Below are 17,449 nucleotides of genomic sequence, written 5' to 3'. Positions count from 1 at the left end.
CATAATCCATACACATACAATAATACAGGAAAATGGAGCCTCTTATTGATGCACTTTTCTGTACAAATGGAGATGATCATATTAGTGGCTTACTTAGCTCCCGCAAGCAAACTTTCATAATTATCTGCATACTTTTTTCCATACTTTGTATTGGCATGTTAAACATTGGCTTTTGTACTTTATTAAACTTTTATACTTTAAGCGTAGACTATGACTTACAGAAAATACACATTTCAATATTTTAGGTTTATTATAATTTTTTAAAGTATATTTTAAGCACCAGTATTCAATATTTAAATTCAGAATAAAAAGTTAAACTCAAAATTAATGTATAGAAGTCTTTATAGATTGCTATGTCACACACAGGTTTCTGAAAAGATGGTTTGAAGCCACTAGTTTCAGCTGGCAGTGAGCATTAGCTGGCTGGACTGAATGAGAGACCTGTCAATCAAGGCAACTATGCCCAAAATATACCTGCCACTTCAGTTTAAACAAAACTACCTAGAGAAGAAGGTACCGTATACAGTATATAAATGCCTGTACATTCCTTTTAAAAGCAGTATTCTAAGATTTATGTCATGTGCTGACAGGATTGAGGTTATGCACTCACTGCTCATTTTCATATTTAATATCATAGGCCACAGGTCCCTCCATGCTGAATCCAAGATAAAACGATACTTCCTCCTGACTTCCTCCACTGCGAATACCACCCAAGTAAATGGGACGCACCTGTATTCTAAGATCGCTACCGCAATTTACATAAATTTCACGGTTTTCCGTCTTACCCTTAACTCGCAGCAACATCCTTTGGACCTCAGGGTCTTTCCACACAGCACCGGTCTGCCAGAGAAGGTATGGCTTGCATGGCTGGCTCTGACCACTCGAAGCGGATATTTGATTTGAAGCACAGGCTTGATCAATCTTTCCCTTGGAAACTATTCTTTTCAGTCCAGTATTGTGTCCAAGGAAGAAGTGTGTAATGGCACTTCTTGCTGGCATCATGTGGGAGAAGCGACGATGAAAGGATTTCTTGGTCAATGTGATGTAGCTACTGATGTTCTGGAAGGCTGCTTGGTGCTCAAACTTTCTGTGTTTTGTAGGCCACATCAGTACCATGAAGAGGAAGTACAACTCTGTCACATTTGAATTAGTCCCTTCTTGTTGTAGTGCCTCATTGAGAAGTGAGACCAGTTGGCCATATTTTTTCAACAGTTTAGAATTTGGATTGATGCTGTGCAGAACAATATTGGCCAGGATGAAGTTGATCCTGTCTGATGTGGTTTTATGGGGGGAATTGTTGATGAGAAATTCCCATTTGCGGAGAATTATCTCCATTTCAAGGCCATTCTTCTCATTTAAATAATGCAAGAGTCCCGCAAATGAGTCGGCACGTTTTATTTCCAGGTAGTCTCTCTGATCTGCTATTTGCTGTGCAAGACTTAGTTTGGGGTTACAAGCTTTTTCAGATTCCTTCTCTTTACTGGAAGTGCAGAATATCTCGATGTACCGTTTAAAGCACTGTGACAACTTTATTTTGTTTCTATCATCTGTTGTGTCCCTCTCCCTCAGTGACCTTGGCTTCAGGTATGTGAAGTATTCCTCAAAAACACCAAAAATCTTCTTGAGTCTTGGCTGCAGAGAGATCAGAAATGTCTCATTGTCTGTCAGGACTCGAATGAAGTGGTTGTTTGTTTCATTGCTATCGCCATGACAACTCTTAATTTTCCAGGTACCTTTGAGGAACTGTAGCATTGTGTCCTTTTTGTAACTATCACTGATCGTGAAAAGAGGAACAGCTTGAATTACCTTTAAAATGTTTAGGGTGACCTCTGCCTCTCCTGCATAGCCTGACATATTATATAACCTTTGCATGTTTCCGTCAAGAGGTTCATATGGATCTATCAACTTGTCCGTCTCGGCTAACTCCTGTGAGTTCCTGAATGCCTTTATGGCATTGGATGCTAATTTTAGGCACTTTTCAACCACTTCTGGGGTAAGGTGCTCAAGGCAATTGGTTTCATCTTTTAGCTGGCTCTTGTAGACTTGTCCAATTGTGTCTGCAATGTAGGAATTCGATTTCTTCTCAAGCGCATCCTTGGCCCACTTGAGGGACAATACATAGTTTTTGTCTTTAAGGTAGAAATGTCTTGCCAGTGCTTGTGGCAATGTTGCACTTCTGTTAAATCTTAATGATGCCCTCTGTAAGATCTGTTCCACTTTGTCTGGGCTCTCTTTTTCATATATTTGCTCAATCAAAGGAGAAAACAATGTGTTTTTGTCATCCCCCTTCTCCTTTTTGTAACGTTTGATTAACATACTTTGAATGTTTTGCTCTAGAAAGTCCTTTCCCATTAAGGATTTGTAGAGAATGTCACAGTGCAACATGTCAGTTGTAAGCTCACTACAAGAAAGCTTGTGTCTCTCGTTAAACACTTTGAGGCAGCTTTTGGCAATCATTTGGTGTAAGAACCGTACTGCTCGATAGGTGCCATGCTCCTCAACAGTGGAAATGATGAGCAACGTAGAATAAGGATTCATTTTTTCTTCAAGTTTTTCTGAATTCCAAAGGGAAAACCTTATGCCCACTAGCTCTTCACATAGAGAGAGTGACATGTAGGACCCATTTACAAAAGTATTCAGCAATGTTAGGAAGCAGATTAATCTACCTTGTTGGCTCCTGGGATCCAAATCTGTGAGAATGTTGTTCACCAGATTTTTGATGTATGTCTCACTGAAATTCATGGTCATGATCATGAAGGCGTAGAAGGTTTCAGGTTTGTCATGGTGGTCCTTAAGCTGTTCCAGCTTCTCGGCAAAAAGACTTTTCTCTTTGAGGGACAGCTTGTTGTTGAGGAACACATTTGCCACAAGGCTTTTTCTGGAGCTTTCAGTTGGGAACTGAGTCCTCTCACAGTTCAGTACTATGACCGTTGGATTGTTACGGCGATTTTTCTCACTAAGCACACTCAGGATACACTGCTTTAGGTCCTCCATGTTGTTCCAGTTGTCCACCAAGAGCAAGACAGGTGTGTAGACCGACTGCTCTTGGTTGCCACACGACAGCAAGTGTCTGACTTGAACTGCAACCTCGCTGTTCGGCACCATGTTGTTCTTCACAACAGCACATCTGAATGTATTCCTCAAATTCCAGAGAATATGCATTGCAAGAGTAGTCCCCCCACAGCCAGGGTGATGAAAGAGATTAACCATGACACATGGGGATGTGTAGCCCTCTGTTGGAGTGATCAGTCCGTAAAGCTCGCTGTATTTGTCTCGCTTGATAAACGGCAGGCAACCTGGCCTCTCTGAAAGATAAAAGTTCCACCATGTGACTTGACCGCCTCTGTAAAAGTCCTCCTCAATTTTGGTCTTAAACTCGTGAAAAGACTCATTTGCCTCAATTTCTGTGTTCTCACATTCATTTTCACTTAAGATGTTTAAAGCAGTCATCATACCCTCATCTTTCTTTGTCAGTAAGACTGGGCTGAAACCTGAGGAGGGCAGGTATCTCCTATAAGACTGTGTTTGGGGTTCTTTGAGCTTGTTGATGGTGCTGTTGATTTCATTAAGGCTCAGTTCATAGATGCATTTTCCAGTGATATCCACTTTGCAACGAGTCTCTATAAGTTGTCGCCAATTGTTGAAGACATCAGAGTCTTTGCATATACATAGCATATTATCGTGGCCTTCCATTGTGCGATATATTGCACAAAAGGTTTCTATAATAGGGCTTGAGATGTCAGTGACTGCAGAGTGAAGAATGAAGACCACCAATAATCCATCTCGGGAAAGCAGATTTGAATTGCAGAGGAATGAAACCATGTTGCTGATTCCTCCAGAGCGTATTTTAAGCCAATCGACAGGGTTTAGTGGTTTATTCATCTCAGTATCTTCATTAACCCGTCCATTGCAGAAGACCCAGCTCGTTTGTCTAAAGAGGTTCAGCTTTCCAATGAAAGCTGTAAAACTGTCCTGGGTGGTGTACATATGTGGATAGTGTATATTAGCGATGTTGTCCTTGCGGTAAAAACTGCACGTCCCATTTATATCAGACTCCGGGTCAAAATCGAGTACTGCAAATGGCTTCATATCTTTCAGAAAGCCTAGGTACTCCAGTTGGCTAGGGTGACATTTGTTGGTAATGACTATTAGTTGAATGTTTTCTAACATATCACTACCACGAGTTATCAGTTGTCTCAGCCTTTTCCCCTGGTGGCCTTGGGGGGCTTGGCTTCTATATCCCTCTTTGTTTTCTGCTGATTTGCGTGCTAATGCCCAGGAGATTATTTTGTCTGTTATGATTTTAATTTTCTGCTGGGTTGCACGAGGATTAGGATCTTCTAAGATGTTAATAGCTGTTGGGCCTTCACGCACAAACAGACATTCAGTCTTGCATTGCTCCTCATCTCCTGCTGTAGCAATTTTTAAAAATGTATAGAAAACCGTTTCTTGTGTCACAGAATGCGTTGGAACAACATCAACCTCAATGACCCATTTGTCAGAGGTTGTTCCATCAAGACACTGAATCTGAATGAATTTAGGAGGCCTGATGCATGTTTTTGCAACATTTACATGTTCCTCTTCAAAGTGCCACCTTAGATTCAATTCAAATGCCTCGCTATATTTAGCAAAAGAAGTTATCTCTTGTCCAATTACCCGACCACATTCCTGCGTCAGCTGGCTTTTCACACCAAAATGAATAGTGCCATTTGTGCGGGAATTCATGCAACTCGCAGCGAAAGAAAATACTGCAGTTGTGAATTTATATATAATTTCAATTTCACTGACCTTCTTTATGCTAGGCAAAATATGGTACTCATGCACCGGATCAAGAAGATTGCTTGGACCATCTGGAGGAGGGAGAATGTCATTTTCAGTGTACAAGAAAGATGGGTCCTTTAAGTCAAATGGCCGGGTAAGACGTATTGTCTTTGCTGGGTGTACAGCTGCTGTGTCCTCAGTAGTTGTGGTTGAGATTCTGGGAGGTTCTTTCTCTAGTTGGCCGTGGTCTGTTGTATTTTGGATGGAATTAATTTTATTTCTTAGTTCTTTCAGTAACAGCAGCGAAGGGCTTTGACTTTGGAATCCAGTCTCTGATGACCCAGTTTCCACATCTGTATAGTCATCGAGGCCTGCTGACACATTGTAATTGTGCACATTTCCTCTGAGCTCAGCTGCTCTGCCTGGTAATCTTGCACTCTTCTGGGACATCTCTGAAGGTCTCCTAAACCTCTCCACCTGGCGTACAATCTGGAGTGCGAGCGCGGGCGGAACACCTAAATCGAATAGGTCCTGTTTTTCAAAGGAGGCCAAGGCAGCCCCTGTCATCTCTTTGTCATATAGGCTCTGCGCAATACTCAGTGGGATTTTTAGATGGATGATAAGCCACTCTTTCACAGTATGACTGGTCCAGTCCTCCATCATTTGTGGATATTCATCAACTTCTTTTCCTCTCTGCAAGCACATGGGTAAATCATTAGAGGAATATCCATTAAAGTGTTTGGGTGGCAAAAATATTAACAGTCAAATCTTAACTATATTTATAAGGTTTATAGGGTACAGTATTAAGCAGTATCGTGCCAGATAGAAATTCAATACAAAGATACAAAAACAAGCTTTAGTTTTAGTTTCAGTTTTACATCATATCAAATAAGGTTACCTATGCACACATCACTCTATCGTTTCCAATGACTCGTCATTTACCCCCTTACCGATAGTATGAACTGCTTGCAGCAACTTTGGATGTTGGATGGATAGCATCTTTGAGTTGTTTAGATGACTTAAGGTGAAACAACTGATTTTTGTCAACGTCTTATTTCACCTCGTTAAAATCTGTAGCTGGACCCATTTTACACATCTTCAATGCAAGTATACAGATGGTTGTCTTGGGTGCATGTAGTGCTGACTTAAGTAATTGTGAGACATTGTTATTATTGTCTCTCTCTCTGTACTCCAATACAATAGATTACACATTTTATAATTACTCTGAGATTAAACTTCAGATTCTAAAATTTAGTTTGAGAGTATTTAAATCAATGTTGGGTGAACAATTTAAGATTAGAGTATAGCATTTTAATGCTTACTATCGCTATTTTTGGGACTCAAAAGTAATTGGACAGATAAAGATTAACTTAAATAGTTGCCATATTTAATATTTGGCTGCAAATCCTTTACAGTTAAGTCTGATGATGCTCTGCCATGCGTGTATCCCATCTTCAGATCTTCCTTGTTTTTCCCTCTACACTATTTCGCCAGGGCAGTAGTAAGCATATTGCAGTTAGGCTTCACCCTCAAGGATTCTGATTGGTTTACTTATTCAAGCTCAAGTTCAAGTTCAAGAGATTATTTGTCACATACATATACTGTACATACGCCTGGATGATAATCTGTCTTGCTTTTCTTCTGCATGACAGACTGACAAAGCAATATTAATATGCACCTCATGCTATCGCCACAATTTGAAAAAGCTGTGTGTGGGCATGCCAAGTGTCTGACAAACAGGAATAAGGGAGTCCATAGTAGTAGGCACCTTCGGAGAATCAAAATAAGGAATCAATATATACAAATTACTTTGTTCTCGTATAATCAAACCACTTGCTCAGGATTCCTAAAAGGAACTGGTGGACGATATCCAACACTAATGACACATACACTGATGTTAAATGGTGTTGATTATGTATTTCTCTGGCACTAATACTGTTCCATAGTAATTCCACTGTTCGTGTCCCCTCGCTTTTTACTCTTGAGGAACTCCCAAGATAACATACCGGTGTTGCTTGTGTCCCATCAACAGACAGTTGAGTTTCGTCTGGTCTCACATTCCTGCACACAGTGTAATTCAAAAGTCCAGTTAGAATGGAATATTTGTTGTATGTTTTTTACTGCAAGAAAGAGAGACAGCTATGGGGTTGACTGCATATGAAAAAAAAAACATCTTTTCATATGAAAAGAAAACATATTTCCATATACAGTCAACCCCATAGCTGTTGAAATCATATATGTAAAGTAACTGTATGAAACTTTACCTTTACCTTTTGTTGACAACATTTACATTCACTTTTGAGATTACGATATGATATAATATACAGTATCTTTGGCACTCTTTCATGCGGCCTCTGTAGAATGTTTTTTTTATATGTGAAGTTGTATTTTGGCTACAATACCACAGTATTGAAGTCAAGAACACCCAAAGTCAGACTAAGTCGTGTCCCAATTTTTTTGGAGGTGGCGGTGAGGTCAAATCTGAGGGGAGAATTCTCTGAGAATAGCTTGTAATAGCATCATGAATTGCGCATCAATTGCTTCAGCGCCGTCTTAGCGTCCGATTCACAAAATATATTACATTTTGCTGCTGGGTGCAATTTGCCCTTGTTTTGCATCTGGTTTCAATTATCCATGTGGCACAGTGTGGCTTTACACCAAGAACACAGTAGGCAGGACAATGGCAGAGAGAATGAGAAAAATGGATACCAATGGCTCTGCGGACACGACACGGTACGTTCACACAGCGGTTTTTTGTTTCATAAAATAGGAAAACGTAGAAAATGTAATGAATGTAAAATGAAAAAAATGTTAATTTTTGTTTTGTTTTGGAAAATAAAGAACAGGGAAAGCCCAAATGCGTAACAGGGAGCGAGCAGAGCGTGACGTTCAGTTGAAATATCCCTGAAGAACGGCATTTTTAAAATTGCGATCGTTCTTGGATGATGCAGTGTGGACACAAATAAACCGTCATTCCTCCAATGGTTCTTAGAACTTCCTGCGGTACAAATACAACTTTCTTTAATGAATATTGTTTCCGTGGTTTTGAAAAAACGCAGCACCAGCTTTGAACACTGAGACTACAGTATACATGCGGCCACTAAACTTTTATGGCAAGTGCAAGCGGTAAGTATTTATAGTACACAATGAGCCAAGTCATCTGTCAATAAGGATTAATGGTTTAAAAAATTGGAATTTGAAAAAGATTAAAACATATTTAAGATTAACACATTTACTATTTATCCAAAAGTAAATGGATATTTGGCATAATTTTTGGTGTTGAAAAAATATATTTCTTGTCCTGGCGAACTGATGGTGTCTCTCTGTTGTTCCCAAATACATTTTCTATCTTTCCCGGGACGACAGGACGCCGTTAGTCTCGCGCCCTGCTCAGGTTGTCTGTCTACCTAGGTTGTCTGTGAACACTATGCAGTACAAGTGGCTGGCGCAAGTCACTGGACAGGAATGATTTCCGAGAGACAAAGCTTGGACCTCGGTCCTTCAGTTGATGATGTCACTGTAGTTTTTTGATGAATTTGATGTGTTGATGAAGAAGAAGTGACCGCTGACACTGACTTGAGTAAAATAATAGATTTATTACAAAAGAACAGCATCAGACCAGACTTGCCTAGGACGTCCAGGAGAGAAGCGAGCCAGATGGATTCTCTGTCAGATGAAACTCGGGCAGGTGCTTTTATGCTTAACCAGAGACAACGTTGACCATCTGATTCCCCTACATAGGTCACCGTTCACATTTTCACCTCCCTTCTCACCGGGACCCCTGACAATGGGCTCTCTCTCTCCCTCTCTTGAGACCCCTGGCACCGTCTGTTAATAATTATCTTATACAATGGGTACTGTCTTGGGATGCCACACATTCCAAGACACCTCATCACAAAGAGGCCTGCTCCACAAACAAATTAAATTCCGACAGTTTTTCACAAATTTCTTAAGACATCTAAAATGTCCCTGTTGTAATGAGACCTCAACCATGTCTGTGTATTCTGTCGTTGTCGTGTTTGAGATACTTTTTAGCCTGAAAAATGCATAGAAGACAAATAAAACCATGCCGAGCAATAACAATAGGCGGGCTGGACCCCTAATAATAATGTGAAAATATCATTTACAGATAAATGCGCTTCAATTTCACCAGCTCTATGAAGATGATAGATAGGCAAATATTACCATCACTCTCGGCAGATGGTAATATTTTCATGCTAACTGCATGTGGCTACTAGTGCTGTTGTTTGTGAATTAGAAGTTTTTTGCAATGAGGCTCATTTGCATAGAAAGGGGCAAATTTTGCACCAAATGTATGAATAATACCTAATTCAAAAATGCGCAAGTGGCAGCGTAGTTAGCGATGCATTCACCTTTTCAGGGTGCTTTGGGAATTAGACATTTTTCTGTTTTTTGTGCGGGTTTAGCAGCCGCAAAAGCCACGCAATCCTTTTGTGAGACTTTCTGGTCGTGGGTTCAACTCAAACTTGAGTCAAGCCGGACACCAGGACAACAATGCAAGTCAATTTGAATACCATGACTGAATACTGTGTACATTATTTTCCTTTCATTTGAGAAACCAAAGTTAAAAAAGTTAGCTTACCCTTTAATTCATCTAAATTAATTTTTGATATTCATTTCAAATAAGTTAACGTAAAACGTTCAAAATAATGTCAGCGTCTGCACCAAACCAAAATCAAGTCAAGTCTGAGTCAATACTGTACACTGTGGAGTCTGAGAGTGTGCTTTAAAATGTGGTCCAACCTTCATGGTCTGATTTAAACAGATTGGAAGACAAACTCTTAATCTTACCGCTCCTTTCTGTTTTCTTCCGAACATTTGAAGTTGAGGGGTTCCTCCAAAGAAGAATCACTCTTTAAAGAGAGACGGCTTGGGGAACTGCTTCTTTCTTCCCACTCGGTTTCCATTTCCTTCTTGTCCAGGGAGGGAATGGCTAGCTGTTCTGTGTAGCTGCCATACTGAATAGAAAAGAAAAATGAAGAAATGTGATCATGTACGAATTGTTCATTTGAATGAAATTGAATAAAGCCTGCGAATGGCTGATTTTTGCATGCATAAGCATCGTAACTACAATAAGAATTGAATGTAAAAGAAGACTACATGACAATGAGGTAGAAAATTTTTTAATTGAAACTGAAATTACTCTTAAAATCAGGGGTCTCAAACCCAAATGACCTGAGGGCCATTGACCAGATTGTCTTCTCCTAGCCGGTGTTATGTTGGTGAGTGAAGCACAGGAGACAACGTACTGTTGAGTATTTTATTCTACTCTTCGCAACTGCTCGCAATCATGGTGTACATCACATATCCTCGCTCTCTTTGCTCACTCTCTTATACTCTTCTTCTCTCACCTCATCCTGAAGTCTTGCGGCGACAACTCCTGGAGGGTGATCGTAGCGGCACTAACATTATCACATTCATCTACATCAAAGTGTCTGCATGTCTGTTCTGGGAACTGTGTTGGCATGATCTCCTAGGGCAGCTGCTGTTGGTAGACAGCCAATGACAGGCAAGTCATCGTTTGCATAAGTGACTAGTTCCACTTTAGGTTCTGCAAGTGGGCAATCTGCAAAATGATGCCTGTAAATTGTCTTTGGTAGCATAGACACAGAAGGTGCAATATCTACAATTACCTGAAGGATGTGAGAATTTACTTGTGCGCTTGAATGTTGACGTCACAGCTTATCTTATCACGAGCTGAAGCCAGAAGCTTGACATCACCAACACAGAGCACAGCCAGCTCTAGGATTACCACTTCTCTCACGTTCCTCACTGTTGATTTGCATTCCTTGGTGAAATGTCCCTTCTTTGCACAGTTGTTGCATTTCATTGTTGCAGTTGGACAGTTTTTATGATTAGCCAAGTGTGTGTTGAATCCACCTCTGAAGCATTTGCGTGGTTGCTGGTTACCATTTGCATGTTTGCGACTGTCTGGTGGCGGTGCTCGGTCTCCTCCGTTCCTAAATATTCCTCCAAATTTGTGTTTGAAGCACCGACAGCCTGTACTGTTGCGTCGGGACTGCGCTGACAGAAGAAAAGAGCATGGCGTTTTTGACCGCTGCCTCCACTTGGCGTGCGATTGTTTGGGCCTTGTCCAGTGTGAGATCTTCTTCCAGTACTAACTTTTCCCTGACAGCAGTGAGAGAGGCAGTAGCAATTAGTTGGTCTCCTATCATCTTACTTTCCATTGGCCCAAAACCGCATGGCATAGCTAGGGCCCTCAAAGATGCAATGTACTGTGTCACGGTTTCATCAGTCCTTTGAATGCATTGTCTGAATGCATGTCGGCATGCTAACACATTCACTTTGTGACAAAGTGCTTTTGAAGCACAGCCATGGCTTCATCAAATGTTGCACCTTGTACTAGCAGAGTATAGAATAGGCGTTGTCACTCCGGGACCAGGCAATGTAGTAGGACCGCAAGTTGCCTTGTATCTGGCCATGCGTCTCCTCTAGCATGTATCACTAGCATGTAATTGTCGAAGAATTTCCGCCATGTGTCAAACAGTATCGGCGGCTCAACAACATGAGGAAAGAAGGGAGGTGGACTCGGTACTGAAGCGTTCATCCTCGTCACCAATTTGTTATGTTGGTGAGTGAAGCGCAGGAGATGACGAACTGTTAAGTATTTTATTCTCACTCTCAATTCTCACGTCACTTATCCTCACTTGCTCTGCTCTCTCTCTTACATACCGCCTCTCTCACCTAATCTTGCAGTCATACGGCGACACCTACCGGAGCATGAGCGTAGCGGCAGTAACAATATCACATCCATATAAAGTGTCAGTGTGTCTGTAAACACAACAGCAGGGAACATCAAGGGAAAAACAAACTGTACCGCATTTTTTCTTAGTTAATGGAATTGCCTATTAATACGTCTGTAAAAATTTGACACGTAATCATGAAAAAAGTTGTTTCTATTATGTTTCATAGTCTGAAAATAAATCATAATAAATAAATTATTAACCCCCAAATGGAAATTCCAGTGTTGCAGCAGCAATGACATACATGACAAAACACACATAATGTACAAAAGCCCACGTTTTTGAATCAATTACTATATTTATATACACACACACACACACACACACACACACACAAACACGCATATGCACACAGTGTATATATATATATATATATATACACACATACATATATACACATACACACATATATACATATATACATATATACAGATACATACACATATGCATATGTGTATATACTGTACATATACATAGCAAAATATATACCGTTCCATATAAAAATAAATGACAATTTATTGATAAAATTGAATTTAACTTCTCCTGGCACAGAGGGGAGTCGTTGTAGGTGGCCATCGTGATGGGCAGAAATGACCTCCTGTAGCGGTCCTTATTGCAGCGGAGCTGAAGGAGCCTCTGACACTCTGTTGTCTGACCAGTAGGTTGTGTAGGGGGTGTGCAGTGTGCTGGGTGTGCAGTATGCTGAGCAGCTTGTGCAACATCCTTCTTTCCACAACCAGCTCTAGGGGCTCCCGAGCAGCCCCCAACACAGAGCCAGCCTTCTTTATCAGTTTGTTCAGTTTCTTGGAGTCTCTGGCTCGAATGCTGCTGCCCCAACAGACGACTGCAAACAAAATTGCACCAGCCACAACAGACTGGTAGAAGTTTTTCAACATCTTGCTGCATACATTAAAGGACCTGAGCTTCCTCAAGAAGTACAGACCCTTCCTGTAGACAGCCTCAGTGTTGCATTTCCAGTCCAGTCTGCTGTCTAGGTAAACACCCAGGTACCTGTAACCCTCCACTATGTCCACCTCTTCTCCCAGGATGGAAATAGTATTCGGCTTGGTCTTGGTCCTACTGAAATCCACAACCATCTCCTTCGTCTTGGTCGCATTCAGGACGAGGTGGTTGTTTCCACACCATACCACAAAGCGGTCCACCAGTTCCCTGTACTCAGTCTTCTGTCCACCAGTGATACACCTCACAACCGCAGAGTCATCCGAAAACATTTCTGCGGATGACAGGACTCCGAGTTGTATTGGAAGTCTGAGGTATACAGGGTGAAGGGGAAAGGTGAGAGTACAGTCCCCTGCGGTGCTCCTGTGTTGCTAACCACCTGATCAGACACACATTCCCTCAGCCGCACAAACTGAGGTCTGTCTGTCAGGTAGTCAATAATCCAGGAGGTTGTGGAGGTATCCACTTTTATCTCTTGAAGCTTCTCTCGCAGCAGTGTAGGCTGGATCGTGTTGAAAGCACTGGAGAAATCAAAAAACATGATCATCACAGTGCTGCCTGCTTTGTTCAGGTGAAGTGGGCTCGCTGAAGCAGGTAGATGATGGCGTCTTCAATTCCAATCTTGGGGCAGTAGGCAAACTGCAGTGGGTCCAGAGAGGTACTCACCTGAGAGGCCATGTCGGCAACAGCTGATGGTGGGATGTAAACAGCCATAATGATGCCGCATGTTAACACCCTCAGCAGTTAATATGGACGAAAACTCACGATTAACAGTTCGATGTCTGGGCAACAGAAACGCTCCTTCACAGTAATATATCCGGGATTGTACCACCTGTTGTTCACAAACACAGCAATCCCCCCTTCTTTCTTCTTTCCACTCCGTCTGCAATCTCTGTCAGCCCGTACTGTCTAAAAGCTGGGGACGGTGGTACAGTGGTACCTCGACTTACGACTGCATCTACTTATGACTAATCCAAGATACGAGTAGCAAAAGTCACGAAAATTTGTATCGACTTGCAACCGACTGCCGACAAGATGCGACCGTGGAAATTTGCAGTTGGTGCATCGGCGCTCAGTCAGCAGTCAGTCACAGCGGGCGACCTGATCGTGTGTGCATGTAGTTTGTGGCTTATGGATATTTTTTTCATATTTACTGTGTTTGTGCTGTGTATTTTGTTTATTTTCAACCTTCATGATTTCATAATTTATAAGGGAAAAATTGCTTTGACAAACGACTGTTTTAACATACGACCGTTCTTATAGAAGAACTACAGTCGTAAGTCGAGGTACCACTGTATTAGCATTTGGAATATGTTCCTGCAGCCACATCTCGATGAAACACATAATACTGCATTCCCAACATTCCCGCTGTGTCCTCGTCAGCGCTCGGAGCTTGTCCATCTTATTCGCCAGGGACCTCACATTCCCCATGACAATCGAGGGAAGAAATGGTTTGTATCTCCACCTCCTTCCTCTCCGTTTGACACCGGCCCTGCATCCCCAACATCTTCTCTTTAACTTGTCAGGGATGTGGGATCTCGCTCCAGGCAGCAGTGTAGGCTTGAAGAGCACAATCAGCTCGTCCCGCAGGTAAACAATACCCCGACACCCGTTGGCATAGCAACCCCCCATAACAAAAGTTAAAAGTGCCAGGAGTATCAACAGAAATCCGTTGAGCCCCATGGAATGTGGAGTCGTTTACCAGAAAAGAAAGCGCAATATATACACAAGAAAATACAATCGTTGATCGGAGCTACTGCAACAGGCTGCCACTAGCACGGCGCCATCTATGTGACAACACAAAAATACAAAAATAACAAGTAAAATTGTGTGTATTAATTAAGCTTTATGATTTTCAAATTATTTTGTGAGCCAGATTAAACAAAATATGATAAACGTATAGCGATGTTGTGCATGCCAGAAAGTGGACTTGACCTGTACAGAAAGGACAGTCATAGAACACAATGTACCCTTTATTTAAAAGCCTGTTCCTCTCCATTCCTGAGGTCCTCAGGCGTGTCCGCAGAAAAATAATCTTTGCTTCACATGATTATTTTTTTCCCTGCAATCACAGGCTGTAGAGGATTGCAGAATTTCAAAAATTACAAGTGCTCTCGAGGTCTAAAGCATTTTAAAGAAAAGGTGAATTAAATTTTACACGTTCAACATCTGCATTTTAAAATTTTCAGAGAAGTTGTAACATTCTTTCTTTGCTTTATTAAACAGCCTTACTGTGAAAAGTATCATATTCTTATTCAACACTTACCTCTCGATATCCAACTGTGAATGCTTCAGAGGTGCTTTAATGGTCTTCAGTCACCTCGGGAACTTGTAAACCTTGTATAATTTGTTCGAAAAAGCAGAACGGTTTACCAGACAGTGTGCATCCACACAGAGGCAATACCAAAAGTGATTCTGATCCTTCCCGATTTCTATTGAGGGTTGGGTTTGAGATGCTGGGTGTGTGTGTGTGTGTGTGTGTGTGTGTGTGTGTGTGTGTGCGTGTGCGTGTGTGTGTGTGAGAATGCCATTGCCTTTATTTTAAAAATGACAATTCACGACTGCTGTGCATGTTGGCACAGCATACAGGCATGGGCGGAGTTTTTTACCGGTTACACCGGCTATGTGGGAAATCATCTCAGACACGTCCCAACATTGTTGGGATAAGTTTAATGTCTGAAATACCACCAATTTTTTATTTGTTATTGTGTAAATATAAATTCATCTTTGTGATTTCTGCTTATTAATTGTTTAAAAATGACATTACAACATATTGATCAAGCTCAATTTGTTTCTGGTATGGTGGATGAATCCACAAAGGTGAGCAAGGCAGCACAGCTGTCTCTTGTGCTTTGCTAAATTATTGACATCGGTGTCAAAAAAAGGTTCATCAAGTTTGATGGCGTCAGGGGCGCTCTGATCCTCCAATTTGTAGAAGATTATGAGTGCTTGGATAAAGTTGTGGCTCAGTGTTATGACAATGCAGCAATTATGGCCTTCGATCTGAACGGCATCCAGGCTAAAGTGAAAGGAGAAGGTCCCTCTCACTCTTTCATCCATTGGTACACTCATACCCTGAACCTAGTCCTCACCCATGGTTTAGCAAAGATGAGAGAATGTAAGATATTCTTCCCACCTCTCAGTGCTAGATGAAATATGTCAAAAGCGACTCCCGCAAGTAGCACCAACAAGGTGGAATTTTACTTCCAGATTGGTGTGCACAGTCATTGAGAAAATAAATGAACTGAAGGAGCTTTTTAAGAACATTTGAGCGTCAAAATCAACGACAATGTTGTCTGCAGTGCTGGTGGATATATTGCTCACTTGGGAAACTTTGAATTCAACCTTTTGCTGCTTACTTTCAGTGGCATTTTTAGTTATGCTGATGTCCTTGAAATTTTACAGTCCAAGGCACTGGAGATACAGTTCTGCCTGGCTAGAGTGAGCAGGTTCTGTGACAAGATAAATCAGGAGAGGGACCACTTTAATTCAATCTACAAATACAAAGTCTCTCAAATACAAAAAACTGCACACTAACAGATACGTAATAGATTTAAAGACCAAAAAGAACTTGCGTTCCTTTCCCTGCATGATCCACAACAATTCATCACCTTCAAGTCCACATTCCTAGTCTCAGCCTTCACCCACCTGTTGGAGAGCCATGGAGCTATCTTTGACCTGCCCTGTCTGAAAACCAAGCTGACTGTCATGTACTCCATGGCAGATTTCGAGGGAAAGAGCCCTGTCAACCTCCTCCTTTTCAGGCAGCAGAATGAACAGTATGAAAGCATGCGCCAACTGTTTAAATGAATGTGCGGAAGTGTCACCATCCCCGTGTTGATTGCCTCAGTGGAGTGCATCTTCTCTGCACTCAAACACATCAAGTCATACAACAGAAACACCACAGGACAGGCTTGACTTTCTTCATTAGCCTCCGTGTCTATTGAAAAGAACCTGCTTATGAAGTCCAAGAAATGAAATGAAATTAAATCCAAGGATCTGCTGTATGAACCTGTCATCTCCCATTTCACCATGAAGGAAAGCGTGGCACTTCCTCCTGCTACACGCCACCAGAGTGGCATTTTCAGGGCCCTCCGACCGAGACACAGGCAGAGACAGCAAACACACTAGTTTATTGAAGAGAGTGGCAAGATGTAACAAGCCGGGAGCAGATGGACACATGTCATGACGGAGCCTCTCGCTGTGTGTGTGTGGGTATGGTTGATTTACCTGTTGCTCGTTGATTGCTCTGACAAGCAAAAGGCGTACAGCCACCTCCGATCCCGGGCCCAATAACCTAGACCCAAAACAGGTGTGGCTGCTTAAACCACACCACCCCCGCACCACAGAAAGAACGATGGATTTCCTCTTCAAACAAAGGGCACTTCCTCAGAGCAGCTTGTTGCTTCTTGTTAAAAATACATTACAATAACACACCTTAATCTGTATAGAACTTTTTCATGTTACATAATGCTTTAAAACACAATATTATCATATATAAATTAATGTCAACATATTAGAAAATTATGACATTTTGCTTTCGTTTTTGTCATATTGGTTGGTTGGTTGGTTTTATTGGAACTGTGGAACAATAGAAGTGATTTTTGAAGTTGTTGGGCATGGCTATAGGCATTGTATTATGGTGATATGGTCTTGTGATTTTGGCATGTTTTTGCAGGAGACCCCCACTGAAGGCCTAGGTCTGAAATGCATGGCACAGTACTGCAGATAACACATACAACACATAACACATGTAGCCAAAGCCCAATCTCCAAAGAAAAATGCATGCTTGTCTTGACCGCCTCCATCACAGAACTCCAAATGTGTTCTCTTGGTTGGTGCTGATGACTGAAAAATATTGCCATGCACTCCATTTAGTCCAGATGACATGACAGGTGCGCCATCGTAACACTGTGCCACAACTTTATCCAGACGGACACCCC

The 17,449-nt window shown here is 41.6% G+C and overlaps 1 protein-coding gene across 1 annotated transcript; it reads right to left on the bottom strand.

The window, feature by feature from the left end:
• Window positions 1–606: 606 nt before the first annotated feature.
• On the bottom strand, window positions 607–13,184 carry LOC307229555 (sterile alpha motif domain-containing protein 9-like; the record flags this gene model as incomplete). The annotated part of the gene is made up of 7 exons (XM_079999555.1): window positions 607–5,454; window positions 6,768–6,822; window positions 9,574–9,740; window positions 10,110–10,162; window positions 12,409–12,815; window positions 12,920–13,008; window positions 13,173–13,184. 7 exons carry the CDS (start codon window positions 13,182–13,184, stop codon window positions 607–609), a joined length of 5,631 nt encoding a protein of 1,876 aa, XP_079855681.1.
• Window positions 13,185–17,449: the final 4,265 nt, after the last annotated feature.

Source organism: Zeus faber (genome assembly GCF_960531495.2).
Source record: "Zeus faber genome assembly, chromosome: 4".
Classification (NCBI taxonomy): domain Eukaryota; kingdom Metazoa; phylum Chordata; class Actinopteri; order Zeiformes; family Zeidae; genus Zeus; species Zeus faber.
This window is presented reverse-complemented; position numbering and strand designations above follow the sequence as displayed.